The sequence below is a fragment of the Tursiops truncatus genome, chromosome 20 (assembly GCF_011762595.2).
Source record: "Tursiops truncatus isolate mTurTru1 chromosome 20, mTurTru1.mat.Y, whole genome shotgun sequence".
Taxonomy (NCBI): domain Eukaryota; kingdom Metazoa; phylum Chordata; class Mammalia; order Artiodactyla; family Delphinidae; genus Tursiops; species Tursiops truncatus.
This window is the reverse complement of record NC_047053.1, coordinates 15,365,778-15,389,804: the sequence shown is the minus strand read 5'-3', so window position 1 is coordinate 15,389,804 and position 24,027 is coordinate 15,365,778. Positions and strand designations below refer to the sequence as shown.

At 47.0% G+C, this 24,027-nt stretch overlaps 2 protein-coding genes across 3 annotated transcripts in view; one reads left to right on the top strand and one right to left on the bottom strand.

The window, feature by feature from the left end:
* SEZ6 (seizure related 6 homolog) overlaps positions 1-24,027 on the bottom strand; it is a 98,692-nt gene that overhangs the window by 65,985 nt on the left and 8,680 nt on the right. The window lies entirely within an intron of this gene.
* PIPOX (pipecolic acid and sarcosine oxidase) lies at positions 11,936-22,793 on the top strand. The gene is given in 8 exon segments (XM_004315306.3): positions 11,936-12,049; positions 13,254-13,402; positions 19,843-20,056; positions 20,336-20,518; positions 21,035-21,181; positions 21,542-21,700; positions 22,289-22,364; positions 22,663-22,793. Coding segments are annotated over 8 exon segments (1,173 nt in total).

The following is a 24,027-nucleotide window of genomic DNA, read 5'->3' as shown; positions in this document are numbered from 1 at the left end:
TTACATAGTTGTGCAACCATCACCACCGTCCAGAACATTTTCATAATCCCAGGGGGAACTCTGTACACATTAAACAGTAGTTCCCATTCCCTCCTCCCTCGACTGCTGGCACCCACCATTCTACTTTCTGTCTCTATGAACTTGAGTGCCCTGGGTACCTCATATAAGTGGCATCATACAGTATTTGTTCTTTTGTGACTGACTTATTTCCCTTAGCTTAATGTCTTTAAGGTTCATCCATATTGCAGCATGTGTTAGAATTTCATTCCTTTTTAAGGCTGAATAATATTCCATTGTATGAATAGACCACATTTTGTTTATTCCACGCTAAAAACAAACAAACAAACATTTCTATCCACACGAGGAAAGTGAAAAGAGAAAACCCACCCAGGGTCCCATCGCGTTAACATAACAATTCTTCTTCCTTTTGTGTGTTTCTCTCTTTTGCTAATAACTGAACAATCTTGTCCTCCAAGGACCATTCCAGACCACTCTGAGAAAGCAGCTTGGCAGAGGATTTGGTACTTGGAAAGGGGCAAAAGTTACCAGGAAACAGGTCTGATAAATCAAGTTAAGGGAAAAGAAGGAACCCCCTATAAAGTAACATGACATTTTATTGCCCCAGGTTATAAACTGGCCCTGAAAGTATTTCACACATCGCCCTCTAAGATGATTTGGGCCGCACACAGAGTGCCACTGGATTAACAACGCAAGCTCTCAAGGGGGAGACTTTGAAGAGAACAACGGTCATTTGGAAATATTTGGTTTAGTACTTTAAAAAATACATGTACAAAAAAATCAAATTAAAAGCAACTTTGAAATGGCTTGTTGATTTGGGAACCACTGAGGCCATCCCTGGTTAACAGCTTCATTTCTCAGGCACTTGGTCAGGGCTGTTGGCGTTGGTCCCAACCAGCATATCTCAAAGACCAGAGGGCATCACAGATTTAGGAGACCAGCAAGGGAAGGTATTATTGTATAGTGTCCATGTCAGTTCCATCAGGGCGTCTCCAGTCTCAGCCACTGGTTGTGTTAATAATGTCAATGCCTTGTATCTGTGTGGTCCTTTGGGAAACTTTACCTTTCATTTCTTTCCACTTTCCTCCAGGACCCCCTTGCTCTAAGTCTCTGCTAGCCTCTCTGTCCCTTTCCCGACCCCAGAAGATAGCAGATTCTGCTTAGGGAGAGTAGAAGCCCAGAGGTTACAAAGACAGCCTCACGGATATCTTTCCCTTCCCTCATCTTGCGTCAGAGCTCCTGAAATGAACCGCTGTTTTCTTTCTCTCTACGTAAATAGAACGTATTTGTTTTCCACGTGGTCTTAAACACTGGGTCTTCTCCTTACACACACACACACACACACAGACACACACACACACCCTCTCTGCTCCACCAGTATCAGCCTTTTTGAGACCACTCTTTCTCTTTCTGAGAAGCTGCCTCCTCCCATCAGTGCTCCAGAGGGCTTTTATTTTTCTTTTATTCTCAGCTCTCTATCAATCAAGAGGAGGGGGAAGCACTTCATCTGAACCCTTGGTGAGCAACAGCAACAACCAGCAGCTCCCGAGGCAGTGGGAACTTCATTTCCAGTGTTGACGTTTATAAATGTGGCACAGAAAACCAGTAGGGACCAGAATAAATCAAACAGCTTCTCCAAAGGTCCCCAGGGGGCTGCTTTAGAATTTCTTCCCATTGGGGTCATGCTCCTTCTCTTTCTTTGCAGAGGACGGGGTGGGGAATGCTATGGTTTGCAACATGGAATGAACCACATTCTTGCCCATTCTCCATGTAGGCACTGAGCCCAGCACCCAGGATGCTCTGGAGCAAGACCATTGGGCCTGTCTCTGGATGTAGAGAAAGGCTTGGGGCTTGAAATCCTGGCTGGGGGTTGGAATGTTGGCTCTGTCACTTACCAGCTATCAGTTTCCTCATCTGCAAAATAGGGGTAAAAATGCCTGCCCTGCCCACCTCCCAGGGCTGTTGTGAAGATTCAGTGAGATGTCTATAAAGTGAGGGCCCTTATGCGATGTAGCGAAAGGTTATTAAGGAGCAATGATAAGAACCAGGGTTGTCCAGACCCCCCAGGGTGTCCAGAGAGCTTTCTGGATGGTTTCCAGGCAGACCTCTCTCAGCCTATTCCATGAACCTCGGCTTTCTCTTTTCCTTTAAGAATTCTGGGCAAGGAGCACTGATAGTCTGTTCCAAACACAGCTGGACTATTCCCAATGTATTTTCTAAGCCTTTCCTTCTTCTGCCCCTCCAAATATCAAGAAAATAAAGGTGGAAAAATATGATAGGTGGAGGGAGGGAGACAGAGAGAGAGAGAGAGAGAGACTGAGAGAACGAGGGTTCCAAGGATGAGGCAGGAAGGCAGGAAGCAGGAGCAGTTGCCTAACACTCTACATGTCACTGGGAACTCATCATGGATCATTTCAAGGTTCTGTACGAGACCCTGCTCAGTGAGATGAGACCCAGAGTGGGTCCCGAAATCCCACTCCCTTTATACTCCCTACATTTCCAGGTGTTGCACACCATCTTTCACCTGCTTTCTGGCCCTTCTGTGGATTTTGATCCTACCAAGGCGAAACCCTGCCTGTGGTTGGGAACTTAGGTGCAGGCAGGATGCTATGTCCAGAGTCTGTCCCTGAGCCCCCTCAGGACAGCAATTATCTGTACAGTGTTTTCTTCTAAGCCTTTTCCTATATAACAAGATTCCACTCAGCTTCATTCCCCAGAGGCAACTAGTGTTGCAAGTTTCTTGTTATCCTTATAGAAAGAAAACTGATTTTCTTTAAATATTTGTTCAACACTTTATGTAAAGGGATTAGGCGCTGCAAAGAGGAAGGTTGAACAGAGGACCATGTTTCTTCATTGTTCTGAGCAATTCAGCTCTGGTGGGCAGTTGCATGCCCCATTATTTAAAACAAAAACTGTGAAGTAAGTAGGACCCACTCTCAGGTGAAGGCAGTTAACCTGGGTGATGGGGTGGGGTCTACACTTGCATCTTATCAAAATAGTTTTCCTTTTATACAAATAGAGTGATTCTCTAAAAGGCATCTGGTCAGCAAAATTCCCTTCTTATTCCAGTCATGATGATGCTTTAGTGTCCCATGTATACTGGCCCTTCAGCCAAGGCTGGCTGGTCCACCCCTAAATCTGACTCTCATGGTGGCTATTATGAGATTCCCACTCTTGTTGTCCTCTGAGGAAGGTGGTCATTTTTGTTGACAATTGCCTTTTTTTTTTTTTTCCACTTCTTATCTGAGGAGGAAGGGGACAGGAGAGTGTAAATGGAGGACATACTGAAGGGGTGATGTATTTTGGGTACTAGTAATCTGACTGCAGCTGAGGTTGGAAGCCTGGTTATGGCAGGCTGAGTTATTTGGACCAACTATACCAGCAAAGGCAACTAAAAGTGCTAGATAAAATATCAAAAACACCTTAAAAGCCCCAAAGAGTTGATAAAATAGTAGGGAATTAATGGGCCAACATGGAAGAGAAAGCCAGAGCATAGAAACCACTTTTCTCTGAAAGAGCCCAGCTGTCCTAGCAAATCTGAACATTCATTTTAATCACCTGTAAGAGGGAGGGGGTTAGAATTCCAAGCTCAGTGCCTTCACATGGTGGACAGTCTAATAGAAGATCCTTTTTTCAATACACTGAGACCCCAAATGGCTACATTATCAGGGTAAGGGTGGACTGAAGTACTCCAGCCCAGGTTCACATTGCCTAGGTGATCCAGGGAAACTAAGATCCAGAACTTGTTTAGATAGCTCAGGACTGGTGGTGCCCCTGATGCCTGGCAGAAGTAAGCACACTCTTCTCTAGAGAAAGGCTCCTTCATACTCAAATTATTCCTATTTATTTGGAAAAACATATAATAAATAATAATTTGTTCAAGTGCAGTCACCAGAACTTGGTTGAAGAGAGTGGAGCCTACAACAAAATAAGGCTCCATGAGTGAGAATCATAGAAACAAGAGACAAATGATAAACAGCTGAGGGGGACTTCCCTGGTGGTCCAGTGGCTAAGGCTCTGCAGGGGGCCCAGGTTCCATCCCTGGTCAGGGAACTGGATCCCACATGCTGCAACTAAGAGTTTGCATGCCACAATGAAGATCCCACGTGCCACAACTAAGACCCAGTGGAGTCAAATAAATAAATGTTTAAAGAAACCCAAAGAACAGCAGAGACTTCACAATTAGAATGATCAGATGTAGACTACAGTGAATTCCCTGGCAGTCTAGTGGTTAGGAGCCGAGGTTTCACTGCGGGGGGACTGGGTTCGGTCCCTGGTCAGGGAACTAAGATCCTGCAAGACACGCAGCATGGCCGAAAAACAACAACAACAACAACAAATGTAGACTATAAATAATGCTTCCTGTGGTCAAAGAAATAAAAGACAAGCCTGAAAATATTTACAGGGAATAAGAAATTGTGTAAGGTGACAAAACGAATTTAAAAAAAATAGAAATTCTAAAAAAGAAAAAACCCATAGGAACTGCAATTGAAACGAAACCCATTAATTTATTTTTTACTTTTTAAAAGAAAATATTTATTTATTTATTTGGCTGTGCTGGGTCTTAGCTGCGGGATATTTAGTTGCAGCATGTGAACTCTTAGTTGCAGCAAGTGGGACCAAGTTTGCTGGCCAGGGATAGAACCTGGGCCCCCTGCACTGGGAGTGTGGAGTCTTAACAACTGGACCACCAGGGAAGTCCCACAACTCATTAATTTAAAAGCATCTTAAATGCAGTGGAACAGAGAATTAGCAAAGTAAAAGGTAATAGTGAGAAATTGCCCAGAATGCAGCGCAGAGAGAAAAAAAGGGAGGAGGGAATAGGGAAGATAAGAGACACAATGGATAGAGGCCTGATACGTGTTTAATTAACATCCCAGAAAAAGAGGAAAGAACAAATAGGGCAGAGGCAAATATTTGAAAAGAGATAATGGCTGAGCAGTTTCCAGAACTGATAAAAGACACTAGTCCACAGATTTAAGAGGCCAGTAAATCCCAAGCATGAAAGTCCTGTTTAAATCAGCAGCCAGATGAGAAAGGAGGGAGTGGTACAGCTGAGTTTCCTTCCCAGCCCCAGCAGGCTAAACCTCCATAAAGCCTCGCACCAAGAAGCAGAGCCCTGTGGCTTTGGTACCTAAGATTCCCTGGCTCCTTTTGGCCTTTCTCCCTCTTCCACTGCCTTGAGGCCTCTCCTCCAACCAGGCCCTGGTATCATACCATCCATCCACAAAGGGCTTCCCTCAAACCTCTCCTTCTCTCTTGATCTCAAGGGAAGAAAGGGGGCCCAAGGCAGAAACAAAAAAGGACAGAAGAAAAAGAACCAGTGAGAAAGCAGAGTATGAGATGAATGTTGTAGGCATTAATGCTCAGGAGATGGGCTAGACTGGTTTGGGGGGCAGCCTGGAGGTCACAAGCAGAAAATGGGAATTGAAGATGACTTAGAAGTTGCTGTCTAGAATTCCGCTTCTCTTCCCTTCCCTCCTTTCCCTCAGGCTTCCCTCTGATTCTCTGCCGCTATGACCCTGCGTCTGCCAGTATATTGTGGGGAGGACCCGAACTCCCATACCCATCTGCCTTCCCTAACAAACAGCAACATCTGCAGAGGTGGGAGAGGGGAAGACAATATCTCCTTGAAAACTGGACAATACCAGAGAGTTGAACCCCTGGAGTTAATCTTTCTGCACACTACCGAATTTTAGTTGTTATTTGTCACCTGTCAAGCCAGCCCAATTCATACAAAAGCTACTTTTCTTTTCCTGCCCCCAATTCTCACTCCTCCCTGCAACTCCCCAGCCCAGAGTTTCCTGATATCCAGGCTATGAAGCATAAGAAAGATGTGGAAGAGAGAGGAAGGGGAGATTCCTGACAGAGGATTCATATGCAGTCTCCATTCCAGACACACCCTCACCTCCTAGGAGCAGAACTGGGGCACCAATTCTCAACACTCTTTGATTTGCCATATCCCTCAGTGCCTGCTGAGCTTTAATGGGACCTTCTCCAAAAGCCTAGCGGTGGAGGGGACTTCCCTGGTGGTTCAGTGGCTAAGACTCCATGATCCCAATGCAGGGGGCCCGGGTTCGATCCCTGGTCAGGAAACTAGGTCCTGCATGGCGCAACAAAGACCTGATGTAGCCAAATAAATAAATATTTTATAAAAAACAAACAAAAGCCTAGTGGTGGAAATATACCCACTCAGATACACATACATGTAAATACAACTACTTAATGAACACTTGGGTATATCTTAGAGCACCACAGTCAGATGAGTGTGCAAATATGCACACATATTTGTATAGAGCTGGGGTAGAAAGCCCTCAAGACAAGATTAAGAAGATTCTATTGTTCCTCTTCAGGGATGTTTTCCCTTAAGACAATGAAAACCTCTTCTCCCTCATTTTTATTGAATTTCCTCTCATCCCAGGGAGGTCTGAGAGCATCCTTTCATAGGCAGATCCCCAGTGCTCAGGCTAAATGATGATTTAATATTTTCTCAGAGGTTTCAGCCCAATTTCCAGGACTTTCCTTATTTCCTCCCTCCCCTGGAGACTGCTTAGTAGTCGAACTCTTGTGTTGAGGGAGCAGAGTTGACCCTAATATTTGCCATTTAACAAACCCAAAACAAAGGCACGGCAGGAAGCAGAAGTCAGGGTCTCTGGGGATTCCACCCCCTACCTCCTGGCTTGAAGGAGGGTACTGTCCTCAGCAACTCACAGAAGACACTGTCAGCCTTTGATAAACTTGCTGGGCGAGTCCAGAACAGACCTCTCACCTCCCTGAACACCTAATACCAGCAGGCTAGAGAGCCACATGTCTAAGGTGTCTGTGACAGCCAGAGAAACCCACTGTCTATTCAGCAAACACGTGTGGGTGATTATCTGTCCCATATGCCTCCTCCACACCAGGGAATACTATGCAGCCATCAGGAAGAATGTGCCAGCCCCGGATGACTCAGGTGGAAGCCAAGATATAGGAAATGGAAATAGCAAGGTGCTGTACAGTACGTTACTTCTGAGATTAAAAAAAAAAAGGAATATACCATATGTTTGTACACCCATAGAACATCTCTGGAAGCATACAAAAGAAAATAGTGACAGTATTGCATGTGGTGAGGAGCAGGAAATGGCTGAGGACAGGGTGGGAAGGAGAATTCCTTTTTGTAGTGTTTTCTTTTGAACCTTTTCATTGCTGTTCCTTATGTCTGTATTACCTAAAAAAATGACAATCAGAAGAAGACCCTTCTCCTTAAGGAGCTTAGGGTGAAGGCAGACATGCAGACACTTATCAATACAGTATTCTCTGCTCGTTGTTATCATGGAGATGAAGACAGGGTAGGAAGGGACTATAGGCGAGAAGTCATCCAAGTCAGCCTGCGGGTGTGTGAGGGATTTGGGATCATCATAGGGAACGCTGGAACCTCTCTCAGCTCAGCCTTGCCAGGGCCTAAAGTGCACAGTGAGAAGGGACCCGCAGTAGAACTGCAGGAGCAGACAGAGGCCACAACGCCTACCGCCTTGTGTGCCAAGCTAAGAAGTTGCGATTTTATCCTAATGGGAAATAGGCAACTATTAAAGAATGTTCAGCAGGGGAGTGACATGTTCAGATTTGCTGTTTAGAGAGAGGATTCTGGCAGGAACACGGAAGGATAGATTAAGAGGGGCAAGGATGGGGTGGAGAGACTGCTTATGAGGTTAATGCAAGAATCTAGGTGAAGGAAGGCAGGTGGACGACCTGGGGCAAAGGGAGTGGGGATGGAGGAGAGGGATGAAAGCTGAGACATGCAATAGGTCCGAAATGTGTATGGAGACCACGTACAGATCCAGCTTTCCTGCTCTTGGTTTTCTCGTGCTGGCATCCTCTGCACATTCTTCCCCAAACACCCTCAGCACCCGGCAGGATGGGTCTGCAGGGGCCACTTCCTGGTCGGCCTGCCTGTCTCCTTGCCCCGGGCTCCAGCTCCTTGGCAAAGAGGTGCAGAGGAAAGAGAACAGAAGCCTCTCCCTAGTCATTCAACTCCCAGGTAGGTCTCTCTTATTTATTCCGTGCTCTCTCTCTCTCTCACGATTCGGGTGCTCTCATTATTTCTGAGCTGTACAGCTTGCTGCTTCCCTGGCTCGGCTCTCCCACCCGTGTCTGCAAAGTGTCAATCAAACCATCAGATGAGCAGTTCAGCCTTACATCCTCCACGGCTCTGCCCCAGGACACAGCGGCAATTGCTGACACATGGCAGCGGTGTAGGGCTGCTGGCTCTCCCTTTAGTGGTCTTCCGACCCAGAATGGGTGTTAATGGGGAATTTGAGGAGATCGTTTCTCTCTACCTGCCCCTATCAGGATGGCCACAAGGATGGGCAGCCCTGAGAGAGAGGGGCAGCCTTCAGAAGCCGGTTTGCTTTTCATTTGAAGGTTGGACCATGGCCAGTGTCTGCTTTCAGAGGAGTCGTTTGAAATTCTTAACAAGAAGCAGAATGCTTGAGTCCAGGAATCGAGGGCAGGCTTGTGAAGTAGGGATGGGGAAATGGAGTTGTTATTTCTGAAGTTATATTATATTAAACAAAGAAGATGTGGGATACAGAGCTGCTTTGTAGCTTCCCTGGAGGACAAACAATAAGAAATGTCAGGGGATGGGGTGGGGGGGGCAGCTGGGGAAAACTGAGATTAGAACAAAAAAAGAACTTCCCCAGGCCCCAGAACCGGTGACCGGGAAGATATGAAGCATCTGCTTCCTCAGGGGATTTCTCCTTATCCTTTTACAAATTATGAATGGAAGTGCAATTTTTACAGAATACGGGAATTAATGAGTATTAAGCTCAGTCACCTTGCCAAATTCTCTTTAGATCTTTGATACACACACACGTAACTCATGGTTGTGATCTGTGTGTGTCTATTTGTGTTCTGCTTCTCTTCCTCAGTATGATTTCATATACACAGGTCTGCGGAGCCCTCTGTCCTCACACTTATCATTTTGAATCCTACCTAGTATTCCATTGTGTCGACGGGCCAGAGTTTGTTCAGCTGTCCCCTGTGGCTGGGTTGTTTCCCATTTTTTTATATTATAAAACTGCAACTAGGAATGTCTTCATACAAATGTCTTTTTCTTCCCTTGGATATTTCCTTGGGGTACAGTTCCCCAAGTCGAATTTCTAGGTCAGAAGGTTTGAACCATTTTACCACCCTGGAGCTCTCCAGAAAGCCCAGACAATCTGAGTTGCCACCCTACTCTCTCTCCGTCCCCACTGTACTGACAGATTTTATCATTTTTATTTACTTTTGCGCATTTCATAGGCACGTAATTGTACCTTGAAGTTATTTAATCCCCATTTCTTTCGTTGCTAGTGAGACTGGGTGCATTTCCACGTGAGGATTTATTGTCTGCTTCTCCTTTGTGTAAACTGTTCATCTCCTCTGACATCTTATCAAGAGAAATCCGAAGGCTGACCTTATATATTTATATCAAGCCTTTACATACTTAAATAGTCCACTTTTCTCAGTTATGTCTGCCACTTTTTACCGTAAGGAAGCTGTCCCATCGGGAGGTGGATGCTATCTTGTCCCATGTGGGTCAGGGATTGGGGAGAGTTGAGGTGACTTCTGGATCCTAGAGAAATTTTTTTCAGAAGAAAAAGAAATGCCAGTCGTATGGTACCCCCTCCCTGGGCCCCTATCTTCCTAAGAAAGGAAGCCTGGGCTGAAAGAACTGCTAGTTGCCAAGGCCACTCTGGAGGATTCTTTGCTAGGGCTAAGCATCTTCCTAGGGTCACATGGATGTCCTGATCTATTATTTTCTCCCACTCACAGTATGGCCATGAGAGAAACAGCAAAATATTCAAATCAGAATCATCATTACAAGTCTGACTACTCCTTGGTATAGCACGGGGGTTAAGGGAAAAGGTTTTGGAACAGGCAAACCGAGGTTCACACCTCAGTGCATATGTTTACCAGGTGGGTGGCTTTGGGCAAGTTATAACCTCCGTAAGCCTTCATGTCTTTGGCTGTGAAGTGGTGTTTCAGTTATGGCTGCATAAAAAACTACTTCAAATCTTAGTGGCTAAAAACACCAACTGTTTTATTCTATCTCATGATTTTGTAGGTCAGGAGTTCAGATGGGTCTTGGCTGGATGAGTCTTCTGCTCCACGTGGCATTAATTGGGTCACTCAGTGGTATTTAGCTGGTGGCTGGGCTGGGCTGGAGGGTCCAAGATTGCTTCACTCTGGCTCTCCATGTAGTCTCAGGGCCTCCCCATGTGGTCTCTCCAACAGGTGGTTGGACTAACATGGAGGCTCAGGGGTCCAAGAGTGGGTGTTCCAAGACAAGAAGAGGAAGCTACTTTTAAGGCTTGGGCCAGAAAGTGTCCCAGTGTCACTTCCACCATATTCTATAGGTCAAGCAGTCACAGAGCCTGTGATGGGAACAGTGACCAAGAATTGGGAGCTATCTTTAATGTGACAAAAGTAGGGATAAAAATATTTACACCTAGGACTGTGAGGATTAAAGTAAATAATGCATGAAGAGTTTGATTTATTGGGAAGCTAATGAAACTTCAACCACAGGGCTCCTTAACTGCACAATCTCTTCCAAATCCTAGCACTTAATTTTGTATTCACAATTTTTCTTTTCCTTTTCTTTTTTCTTTCTTTCTCCTTCCTTCCTTCCTTCCTTCCTTCCTCCCTCCCTCCCTCCCTCCCTCCCTTCCTTCCTTCTTTTCTTTCTTTCTTTCTTTCCACCAGGTCTTAGTTGTGGCCGGAGGCTCATCACTTGCAACTCCAGGGCTCTTTAGTTGCAGTTCACCAGCTCCTTAGTTGCGACACATGGACTCCTTAGTTGCAGCTTGTGAGATCTAGTTCCCTGACCGGGGATCGAACCTGAGCCCCCTGCATTGGGAGCACGAAGTCTTATCCACTGCACCACCAGGGAAGTCCCTCTTTTCCTTTCCTTACAGAGGCCCCCCCACAAATTGTATGGGAATTAGGCCTGGGCTTCCCTGGTGGCACAGAGGTTAAGAATCCGCCTGCCAATGCAGGAGACACGGGTTTGAGCCCTGCTCCGGGAAGATCCCACATGCCGCGGAGCAACTAAGCGCCTGCACCACAACTACTGAGCCCGCGCTCTAGAGCCCGCGAGCCACACCTACTGAGCCCGTATGCCACAACTACTGAAGCCCGCACGCCTAGAGCCCATGCTCTGCAACAAGAGAAGCCACGGCAATGAGAAGCCAGTGCACCGCAATGAAGAGTAGCCCCTGCTTGCCGCAACTAGAGAAAGCCTGTGCACAGCAACAAAGACCCGATGCAGCCAAAAATAAATAAATTAAAAAAAAAAAGAATTAGGCCTTACAAATCCCAGCTCTGTCCCACATGCATGCAAGAGTACTCATTTAGCACACTGCCCTGCACAGAGGGAGCCCTCACTCCAGGGGCCCTCACACCCTAGGCAGATGCCTGGTCTGTACCCTCTAGAATCTCCAAAGGAAATCAGGCTGGAGAGAGGGAGGCCAGCAGGGGGAGGCAGCATTCCGGGTGCCCAGCTTGGTCTAGGAGGCATTGAAATTCCAGGGCCGAAGGCCTGAGACAAAGATCATAATGAGACAGGAAGGTGGCATAGGAAGGATCCATTTGCATGACAATAATTGAGCCAAGAATAGAAAGCTAGAGGGATGCAAGGGTGAGGCTGGCAGCTGAGCCGGGCTAAACCTCACAAATCATACTACCCAGCTCTGCTCTGCAGGGGAGGCGGGGGCTCAGCCCTGTGCCAGGTTTTGGGGGTTGGGAGGAGTGGGGAGAAGGACAGGGCCCAGGGAATTGTGGGAATGCTGGCCAGGTTGGACTTTGCTTTACTCCTCCTCCTTCAGGCTGGAGCCCGCCTCCGCTTGCCTTCTCCTTTGTATGTGGTCTCTGAGGCTGTAGGGCTAACTCAGTGGGCAGGATGGCTGCTCAGAAAGATCTCTATGACGCCATTGTGATCGGGGCAGGCATCCAGGGCTGCTTCACTGCGTACCACCTGGCCAAACACAGGAAGAGGGTCCTCCTGCTGGAGCAGGTACCGTGTCCCCTCTGCACTCCTGACCTCAGGGACTGTCCCTTTCTCCTCCCCCAAGAGGGTTTTCTGTGGGGTGAAGGCCAAAGGGCCTGATCTTCACAAATTCTATGCAATTTGTAGCTTAGCTGCCTGGTGTGTTTCATGACAATGCAAAGAAAGTTCCACCCTCCCTAAGACCCAGTTTGGGTTTCTAGGCACATTTCCTCCTTTTGCTGCCTCCCAGATCCTGCTCTTGACCAAGAAGCACCCCAGACCCCATTCTCTTCTTTCTTCCCATCCAGTCTCTTCTGTGCCAAAATGGTTGCCCTGGCCCAGAAAAGTAATCAGTTCTGCTTTGGGTAACCTTAAATAGAGATAATTTGCCTAGAGGGAAAGGCTGATTTGTCAGTCTAGGAGGTAGGATTCTTCCCTGCATATTTCTGGCCTCTCACCCTGGAACCCAGCAGAGGCTTCTGTTTTTTCTGCCACCTCTGGATAATAGCAGCCTCCTTGTTTGATACACAGGAAATAAGACTTAGGTATTTATTTTTCCTTATAGAAAAGTGACCCCATGAAGTGCAGTCTACTGGCCACTGTACATAGGCCTGGGCCCTGTATATCCGCAGCCTTCCCAAGGCAGGTGCACCCAGCCCACCTTCCAAAGGTTTCTACCCTCCCATTCTGCCTAAATCTATCCAGGCTGGTTTTGGTTTATTCTTCTTGGTAATGAGCTGGATTGGTTAGAAACCTTTTTCATTTCTCTATCAGTTTTCTCAAAGCCTGAGGGATTCCTGGTCCAACCTTTCAGGAAACACTCCATCTTTTGCTAAATCTCAACATGGTTCTCTTGTCCTGAGCAATCTGAAACTACAGAGAAAGAGTCAGCATCAGTTTTCTTGTGCATAAAGATGAGGAGCCTAGACTAGAATGATCTCAAAGGTTCTTTCTGCTTCTCCATGAGTCTAAGTGGGGCAAGGTTGCAGCAGGATGACTGAAGACCAACTCACAGAGGGACTTCGGGAAGTGAATGATGTTAGCAAAAAGGATGCCTGAGTTAGAGCTACTGAAGAAATTCTATCCTGAAGCCAAGCCAGTAACTTGGCCACAAAGGGAGACTGTATGGAAATATTTGAAGAATAAGTGTTCCTTGTTGACAGCACATGATGAGTGGGCTCCGAAAGGGGAGGGGTGACAGCTGCAGTTGTCTCTTGTCCTCCTTCTCCAGTTCTTCCTCCCGCACTCCTGAGGAAGTTCCCATGGGCAAAGCCGGATAATCCGAAGGGCGTACCCTGAAGACTTCTACACCCAGATGATGGCTGAGTGCTACCAGATATGGGCCCAGCTGGAGCATGAGGCGGGAACCCAATTATACAGGTTGGGTTGGTGGGGAGAATCCCTTGGATCGTGGGGCTCAGCACCTGGGGGTGCTTTTACTATGCAAGAGGGCGGTGCCAGGAATACTTGACATGCAACGGAGGGACACGGGGCCTCCGGAAGTGCCAGACACGTGGAAGCATTCTGCTTGCTGTCATCGTGGTCACCCGACAGGTCCAGCTGGCTCTTGACAGTCTCTGAGTTCCAGGGCTGGGGCTAGACCATGTGTCCAAGGCTTGCAGAGGTTGTTTGGGGAAAACCGCTGGAAAGACACTGGGCAGATGCTCAGAGCTGGAGTTTGTATCTACATCTCCGTGGAACCGTCAGAGAACCTCTCAGGGCAGGGATTGAAATAGAGGAGAAGGCCTCTGCCTGATTCTTTATATTCCTACTAGTATCACAAACTTTCATGCTGGGTCCTCTCCCCCAGAACAACCCTTATAAATCCATTTCATTCTCTGAATACCTCCTCCCATAGGAGCAAATGGGGATGCTCCTCAGGCTGCATTGCTGACCAGGGAGTGAGCCTGCAGCTATTTCTCTGTTGCCTGCATGGCCTTCTCTGACCCTTAAGACCCCCCCTCACTGACCTTTCAAATATTCATGGGGAAGAATGCAGACAACCCAGGAGGCAAAGAGAACTTTTACCAACCATGCTACCATCCCTCCCGCCTTCTCTGTGGCTCTTAACTGAACTTCCTACAAAACAACTGCTCTACCCTACAGGGTGGCAGTTATTTTAATGGCCAGGAACCAAGAGGTTACTGTTCTGTTGCAAAAACACCATTAACTTAAGAACAAAGTGAAATCCATTATGCAAATACAGCTAGGGCAGCTAATTACAGATTTATTCCAGACGCAGCTAATACACCCAGCACCCAAATAAAGGAGCATGTCTTGCTGAGGCGTGGCCTGGCAAAGGGACCTCTCTCTGTCAGCCATCTGTGAATACTGCTGAGTATCTTGTGTTAAAAGAACTGCTGAGGCCTTAGAGGGCACGCTTCATCCCAGCAGATAAGGAGGCAACTAGAAGATGTTTGGAAAGTGTCTGGAATCTTTCAGAGGGGAGACAATTCTGGAGTCAGACAGGCTTGAATTTGACTTTGTGCTCTACCTCTTACCAGCTGTGTGACCTTGGAAAAGTTTCTGTACCTCTCTGCGCCTCATTTTTCTCACAGGGCTTTGTGAGGATTAAACGAGACTCTTGGCACTATGCCTAGCACTTTTGAATAAATGGCAGTTCCTGCCACTTATTCTGGGTCAGCTGTATCCTATCTCCATTGAGCAAGGGGGGAAGAAAGGCAGAAGGAGACAGATGGGATGCAGCAACCATGGACATCGAGGGGAAGGGCTGCTGGAGAGAGGGAAAGGGACCCTTGGATAGGAGAATCTCATAATCTCACAATCCCTCTCTTTGGCAGGAGGACAGGAATTTGGAAGGGCTTTGGAACCAGGCAGGGCTGGCTCTAGATATCATCTTGCTCTGACATATTTAGCTGTGTGGTTTGGAGCAAGCTGTCTAACCTCTGTGAGACTCAGTTTTCTCATCTGTAAAGTAGGGGTAATAATGTCTATTTCCTGTGTCTGTTGTGAGGATAAAGTTTGTAAAGGGCTTGCAATAGTGCCTGACAAATCATCATCATCATTATCATTATCACTGCGTGTTTTAGTGCTTAGAATGAGAAACTAAGGCTGTTCTAAAAGTACTTGATCCAGGTTAACTCATTTAATTCTCCCCACAAACTCATGAGAGGGTTGCTACTGAGTAGTCAGGGTCTTAACCTGTAGTGCAAGTCACAGAATTACTCAACTTTCAGTCTAGAACAGGGTTTGTCAAACTTTTTCTGTGAATGGCCACATAGTTTTATAGGCTTTGCAGGCCATATGGTCTCTATTGCAACAATTCAACTCTGCCAGCAACTCAACTGTGCCATTGTGAAAGCAGCCACAGAAAATATGTAAACAAATGGGCATGGCTGGGTTCCAATAAAACTTTATTTATGGACACAAATTTCAGATAATTTTCATGTCATGAAATATTCTTCGGGACTTCCCTGGTGGTCCAGTGGTTAAGAATCCGCCTTCCAATGCAGGGGACGTGGGTTCGATCCCTGGTCAGGGAACTAAGATCCCACATGCTGCAGGGCAACTAAGCCCGCGTGCCACAACTAGAGAGCCCGTTTGCCACAACTACAGAGCCCACATGCTCTGGAGCCTGCATGCTATAACTAGAGAGAAGCCCGTGTGCCACAATGAAAGATCCCGCGTACCACAACTAAGACCTGATGCAGCCAAAAATAAACAAACAAATAAATATTAAAAAAAAGAAATATTCTTCTTTTGCTTTTTATCAACCATTTAAAATTGTAAAAACCATCTTGGCTTGTGGGACAGACAAAAACAGGTGATTTGGCCCCTGGGTCATCGCTTGCTGCCTCCTGATTTAGGAAATACCACAAACTGGTTACCTTGTCCATCCCCTGTTTCCAAACAAGTTCATGCCTAAATCATCCCAGGTCAGAAGGCTGCTAACATACATTTAAAGACTGGGACATATCATAGCTCCTCTTAAAAGACTATCCTTATGCTTTACAGCCCCAATTATGGAAAATGAAGAGTAAAGTGAATGTTCTTTGAAAAATCTTTGAAGTTCTATATAGTGCTAGGCATTATTATTGTTGTTGTTGTTGTTATTATTAGCAAGTCCTTTCTTATGGCCAAACTAATTTACTCAGGCACACTAATTTATTTGGTTCTTTTACTTAGTAGAGACACAGAACAGATACTTCCTATTCCAATTCCTTTAGCTTTTGTTCCTAATTCTGATTTTCTAAATGATTCATTAGCTGTGTGATTCTTATTCTCCTAGGTTCTTCTGGAAGAACCAGCACAATATCATAATTGAACTGATAGATATGAACATATTAACTTAATGATATTTGATGATGATTTAAAAAAAAAAAACCTTCAGGAGTTGATAAGGTGGTTGTCCAATTCTCTTCATTCTGTTCTGCTGCTTCCTGTGACAGAGGCATACTAAATATGGGTGGCTCAGGATATTTGCATATATTCTGGGAACAGACGATGACACATGTGTCAGATCACAAGGTCTGAATCTTTTGTGATGTGTACAGCCAGGATGCTGATACCAAGAGCAAATCCCAGCTCTGTGGCCCATCTCTTTCCTGCCCCACCTTCTCCCTTTGAGTCCTACTATCTAGCTCCTGACCCGGGCTGCCCCTGCTTAGCTGATAATATCAGACAAGATCACAGCCGTAGGCAGTACAGCTGCTGCCAGAACCTGGTGGCCCCCTGCGCAGCTGCTGCTTCCTGTGTCTGCGAAGTGTCTGGCTTGTCAGCCACATCCCCTCCCTGGAGCAGTCTTTGTTAACCAATTCCACCTCGGCCCACTGAGCAGAAGATGAAACGCCAAGAGCTCCTCCCAAACCAACAAAGACAGCAGCCATTACCAAGTCCCTGTTGGAGTCTCTTCCCCAAGGTGACTCTGAGAGCTGGCTTTCCTGGCACTTTTAACCCAGAGCGGGGAAAGCTGGAGCTTGGGATGGGAGATGGCAGATGCAGGGAGAGCTGTCTGCCCCTCCCAAATCCTCCCCACTCCATCCTGCCTCCTGTCCTGCTATAGTAACTGGTGGAAATCCCTCATCACCAACTCCCTACATCACGTCTGAGGCTTTAGTTGGGCCATAGAGAAGTCAACAAGGCCCTCGGGAGGAATCTTCGATTATCTCTTCCTAGGGCCGGATCCAGCTAGGGTTGGGAGGAAGGCACAGTTAGTACCAAATGCTCTGAAGGTGTTCTGGGACTTGGGAGCTGCACTCTTTCCAGGGATCCCCAGCACCCCGGCCTCACTACAAGGTGCCGTCTTTCTAGACCAGCCCTGACCGCTCATTTCCTGGTCTTTTTTTTTTTTTTCCCTGCAATGCCCTTGTCCCTTCTCACCCTCCTCCTCCTCAAACTTCGTAGCCTGGATCTGAGCAGAAAAAGAGGAAAGGAGGCCCAGAGCATAGGGGTGAGAAATTGATGCAGAATGAGCAGACTGTTTATTGGGATCTAGGAAAAGCCATTAAGAAAATAAGTACTTAAATGATTTTCAGTCTGCGCATGGAAGTCATCTATCTTCATACTGGGGGAAAAAGGCCCGTTCTCTGATCCCGGTTTTGACTGACTGCTTTCCAGTTCTCTAAGCATCTCCCACAGGAGCCTCTCACCTATTTCCCATAATGACAGGCCTTTGCATTTCCAGGCAGTGTTTTACATTTATTTCCGATTTGCTCATAATGGTCAAAAATCTCTCTCCGATCCAAGGCATTTCTCTGGCAGTGCAGGGTTTCCCTCAGGCCAAATGGTTCAGCTGTGATCCACGGAAAATGAGAATTTCCCAAACGCACCTCCGGACTAAGGGAGGGTCCAGCATCACAAATTCAGATGGAAAATTTCCCACTGTTAGATCAATATCTGGGCTGAGAAATAAATGCCACAGGGGCAGAGAGCTGGAGCAAAATGATTACAATTGGCACAATTACATTCACCAGCAGAATCAACTTGCTGATTACTCCTAGGGATAGGGAGCTCCCGCTTCATCCACCGCAGGACGGCTTGGGAATTAGAACATCACTCAGCATTTCATAATTCAACAGATTTGCCCGTTGCTTTGGCGTGAGTTCATTTCCTCCATATAGTACATTCCTGAAAGAGGAGTTCTTATTTCAAGGAAAGAAGGAAGGAAGGAAGGGAAGAAGGGAGAAAGGAAGGGAAGGAAGAGAAAGTAACTGAATCTCAGAGTATGTGAGAGACCAAGGCTAGTATATTGCAGGCAGAGGTTAGAATATGCTGCTCTGGAATTTCCGGGCCAGGGATCTGACATTGTGACTGCTAAGGTGAGGTCTTTCCCAGAATTCTACACAGCTACAACCTCATCAGGTACAAAGGGCTCAAGAACGTACGCTTGGGTGCCTTAATTATCCTGTTGACCAAGGAGTTTACTAGGCAAATTTTCATTAACTGAGAACCAATCTGAAGTTCTTTTGGGGCCACAGGAAAAAGACAGTCTGCTGGCTAGTGGGGATTTCTACAGCATCTTTCCTCTGTTGAGCTTTGAAGAGGCAGAGGCGTTCACTGCTTTCTCACCAGTGGTGAATGCTGGGTAGGCGGGGGCCATGGCAAATGGATTGGGCATGCTGCGTGGCTCTGTGTACTGACACTGGCCCCAGGGCCCGCTGTGTCCCTACCCCCTCCCAATCTTCTCTTTAATCCCCCCAACCAGATAATGTGGGATTTGGAAGCATGTAATATCCATGAGACTCCATTATAGGCTATTACGAGCTTTATACACAGTACCTGGGGGATGTGTCGGGCTGATGCTTGTCACTGTGGCTGCTGAAACCGAGAGGGACTACAGGAATGGTCCCAAGGGCCAAAGTGACCCTTCTATTGTTTTGATCAGTTACCCCCAAAAGGGAGCTCTGATCTCTTGTGACATAGAGATGGAAAGCGTTAAAGAGAAACAGCTCTCATTCTCTTATGGTGGAAGAAACACAGAGGGATGTATAGGGAGAACAAAAACATTAATCGCTGAATTAATTGCTGGAGTCCTAAGAGGCCATCTCACCTACTGGGGTTTCTGCATGAGGGCACTATTGGCATTTGGGTGGGATCTTCCTGAGCATTGCAGGTTTAGCATCCCTGGCCCCTGCCCACCAAATGTGAGTGGCAACCCCCAGGCATTGTGACAAGCAAAAAAATGATCCATGCCATTTCCACAACTCCCCTGGTGTGGAACCACCAACAGTCCAACAGTCATGTGTTACAGAGGAGGAATCTGGGATCAGCGAGCAATCAGACCAAGGTCACAGAGGGGATGCTGGGACTGGACCCAGAGCCAGAGCTCCCAACTTAGGACCCTTTCCACAAAACAGGCAGCCTCTGAGAAGGAACTGAGAGATAGATCACAAGAAGAGACAAAACATTATATGACAAGAAAAAGGAACAGGGAAAAGAAACAGCAGGGAGTTGGGGAGGGGAAAAGGGATAAAGAATTGAGATCAAAACAGTGAGTGGGGTCAGGGGACTGGAGGAAAGGGAAATCTTATCAAGTTCATTGAACATTTACCACCTTCTAGGTGTGGAGATAAAAGAGGACTTAGGGTCTCTGACCTCAAGGGCAGGATGGATCCTGATGAGGGAAGATGGAGGGATAAGCAAACCAATAGTGAGAGCCAAGGGCAGACTTGGGGATGGGCTGGAAACCAGCACAACAATACTGGACTGTTACAACAGAATGTAGATGTCTTTGCCTGTTTTTTGAATGTGAGGCCAGGACTCCCCTTGATGCCTGGTCTGGGCCCCTTGCTGAAAAATGACAGAGAAGGCCCAGGGCCCGGACGCAGACTCTCACTCAGGTGTCTTTTTTTTTTTTATAGGCAGACTGGACTACTGCTGCTGGGAATGAAGGAGAATGCAGAATTAAAGATAATCCAGGCTACTCTGTCTAGGCAGGGAGTGGAACACCAGTGTCTTCCATCTGAGGAACTGAAGCAACGTTTCCCCAATATTCGGTTGGCCAGGGGAGAAGTGGGGCTCTTGGAAAAGTCTGGAGGAGTTCTCTATGCTGACAAGGCGCTCAGAGCCCTTCAGGTGATACCGTGCAGCATTAGGGGCACTGCAGCTCCTGCTCTGGGCATCCTGGGTCCCCATCAGCCATCCCCTGATGCCCAGTTGGATGACAGCCTTTGCCCTGCCAGCTTTAGTCTTGACTTTTTGGACTGGGCAGTTTTATATACCCTGCTAGGCCTCACAATATGGGAGAGGAGATCTAGATTCTGTCCTCTCTTTTCTGCACTCGATGAAGGATTCTTTGTCCAGGGTGAACCACATACATAACTGATTTGCCCTTTCCTGCTCCTGCCCTTTCAGGATGCAATTCAACAGCTAGGAGGCATAGTGCATGATGGAGAGAAGGTGATGGAGATAAAACCAGGGCTACTGGTCATGGTGAAAACCACCTCCAGGAGCTACCAAGCCAAGAGTCTGATCATCACAGCAGGTCCTTGGACCAACCGGCTCCTCCGTCCCCTGGGCATTGAGCTGCCTCTCCAGGTAGAGGGAGCTGAAAGCCTGAGAGGTGGTGCTTAAGAAAAGAAGCCTTGGACCCAGATGGACTTGAGTCTTCCATCTGCCACTTGCTAGTGGATGACTTTGGGCAAATTTCATTCATCTTCACCTCACTTAGCCTCAATTTTATAACCTGTAAAGTGGGGACTAGGGCTGTTGGAGAATTAAATTAAATTTTATATATATATATATATATATATATATATATAACCTAAGGAGATGGCCTGGCCTATAGTAAGCACTCAATAAACATGAGGTATTATTAACTCCTGGAGAGAGAGAGAAGTAGGCTGGATGCAGTTTTGGGAGAAGATTAAGAATAGGGGAAGAGACAGATTCAGCAATTTTTATGCATCATAACATAATGTAACATGTAAATGACATAAGAATTGAGTGAAACAAAGATGGGTGAGTTAATCAGGGCATCTGGGCTTATATTAAAGGGCTATGGGACCCCAGAAATGCTTTCTCCCTTCATTTCCCACTTCTTCCTGCTCCAAGACCCTGCGGATCAATGTGTGTTACTGGCGAGAGAAGGTTCCCGGAAGCTATGGTGTGTCCCAGGCCTTTCCATGCTTCCTGGGCTTCGGCCTGGCTCCTTACCACATCTATGGATTGCCCTCCGGAGAGTACCCAGGGCTGATGAAGGTGAGCGGAGAGGCCAAGAGAAGGCTAATAGGGGCCCAGGCAGATGTGGGGCAGCTATTCTAACTTTCCTCTCACCAGACTCCCTCAGATCCCAGTGGGCAGGAGCAGGAACGGACTTCACTATTCACTATGCGCAACACAAGACCCCTGGCTGTCATGGAGCCCTTCCTTTGCAGTCATAGGGTTGGCGGGGGAATGGACAGCTAGGCAAACTCATGTGGCAACAAACAGCATCTGTCAGGACTGGGGAAGGCTGGGATGATGGATGGGGTGCATTCTGTGTACAACCTGCCCCCTGGGTTGGGGGTGGTGTGCAGGAGGCCAGCCATCCCAGCTCACACTGCTCTGATTGGGAGCCAGGTCTGCTATCACCACGGCAACAATGCAGATCCTGAGGAGCGGGACTGCCCTGCAGCTTTCTCAGACATCCAAGACGTCCACATCCTGAGCTGCTTTGTCAGAGATCACTTACCTAACTTAGAGCCTGAGCCTGCTGTTATGGAGCACTGCATGTACACGGTAAGGGTGTGGGCAACTGGGCCAGGCTCTCTTGCAGCCCTGGAGAACAGGGGAATGAGACAGACTGGCCTTGTGCAGCTCAGGCTGGACTCTACCTGACCCCTGACACAGTATGTGACTTGAAACAAATGAGCTCATTCCTGCGGGTCAGTTCACCTCCACCAGAGAGGGCCCACTAGAGGTTATTCGTATTCTTTTTCATTAGGAAACTAGGCATACGTCTGGCAGTCCTTCACTATATTTCCCAGAAGAGCTCTAAAAGAGTTTTTGGCAAGATGTTCTAGTTGAGCAGGCCTTAGGGACAAAGAGAAGAAACAGATGTCACCAGGGCCTGAGGCGTCTTCGCTAAAGTTACTTTACACGCGTTAACTGAGCACCTACTGTGTTCATAGCTCTACATGAGAAGAGACAGATGGACAAATGAGAAAGACTGGCGTACCCTAGGGCACTGGCATGCAGAAAGCATTCCTGTGCCCCATTCCTATTCTTTCTGGAAAGAAATCCAGCTGAGTCTCCTCCCCTCTGAGCCTGCAATTCTTCTTCCTCCCTCTATCCTCAAAGGACACAGGTGTGATTGTTTCTTTCTAGAACACCCCTGATGAGCACTTCATTCTTGATCGACACCCAAAGTACGACAACATTGTCATTGGTGCTGGATTCTCTGGTGAGCCTGAGCAAGGGAAGACGGGGTGCCTTAAAGATGACCCACCTCAGTGCCAGGCAAAATGGTGTTTTTCATGCTTTTAGTTGGACAGAGAGGGGCCAAAGCATAGACCTTGAGTGTATAAGGGGGTTAAGAGGGGCTATCAGAGAAGAAAGGGTTCTCATGGTGGGAGGCAACTTCCAGCTTTGGGATGTGACCAATGGGGAGGTTAGCTCTATCTGGGGACTGTGTAGGGGACGTCCAGGGAGTCCAGTACCTGTCTCTGAGGATGCCTGACCACCTGTTCTCCTTTCCCTAGGGCATGGGTTTAAGCTGTCCCCTGTTGTGGGGAAGATCCTGTATGAATTAAGCATGAAATTAATGCCATCCTATGACTTGACACCTTTTCGAATCAGCCGCTTCCCCCGCCTGGGCAAAGCCCACATTTGACTGGCCAGCTGCTTCCCTTCTGTGCACAGGAGCTCGGAACAAAGCCCTCTTCTGGGAAAGACTTCTCAGAGGAAGGAAGTGTCTGTGAGATGTTATCCTTTTTTCTTGCCCCTCTTCAGTTCCCCATAAACACCAGCTAATTGAATTTACCTTCTTTCCCTAGCCAGCTCCCCAATCCCACAATTTTTTTGCTTCAGAAGTTAAATCAGATATTCTATGATCACAGAGTAGCAAGGACCTTGAAGCTGGATCTCTCAATAAGGAGGGGGCATTAGGACTGGCTCAGGAGACCAAAGCAGTTGTTAAAATTCTCTTCACGGGGGCATTTGATGAATTTGGGATAGATTTGACTAAGGCTGCCTGGGGGAGAGTAAATAAGATGATCTGTAGACCACTAAGGCCCTTGGCATTCCTGTTCATAAAACTAGAGCCACCCTCTATCACAAACTCCTGTAAAATTTGGCTCATCTTGGGTGCACAGTAAATGTTTGTTGCAAAAAATGTGTTGAACAAACAGATAAGTAAATGACTGCATTGCATGAAAGCCTGTGGTGGGCTTTATTTTCCATGTGACCTTATTTCTTATAGACTTTAACTGTCTAAATTAGCACCACAGAATCCATTACCCCAGGACTCCTTGGGGTCTTTATCCCCTCAGTGCACCACACCCTCTTTCTCTGGATTCTTTGTTTGGTTCTCATCCTCTCTCTGGTTCTATAAAGATGCTCAGCTCCCCAGTCTCTCATTAAGGTGTATTGTCAGGTCTTTATGAAGATGGAGCTGTTCTACCAGAAAGGAAGAGAGAGACACACTCGCTTAGAAACCCTGTTCAATGTTTGAATGTTAAATGTGCCATTTTATTATCATTAGGATTGCTCCCACTTAATGAAACGGCATTAACACCCAGTCGGCTGGCCTCCTTGCACTAATTGCTTTGGAAGGAAACAGGCTCATAACTGCCCCAGGGTGGGTGGAGGGGTGAGAGGTGTAAATAGAGACTCAAGCAAGGCTGAGTGCACTCAGATGAAACCCAAGCAGGAGCATTTCTAGACAGGGCCAGTTTGACCCAAAAGAACAGGAGTTAAAGTGCTCTGGGGAGAAAAAAACTGGGACTGGGTGGGGTGGAAATATTCGAAGGAATCGCTGAGAGGGGAAGAGTGGGAAATGGAAATAAGAGTAAAAATATTCCCAAAGGAAATAACAACACAGAGGAAATTACTCTTCAATTGCCTTA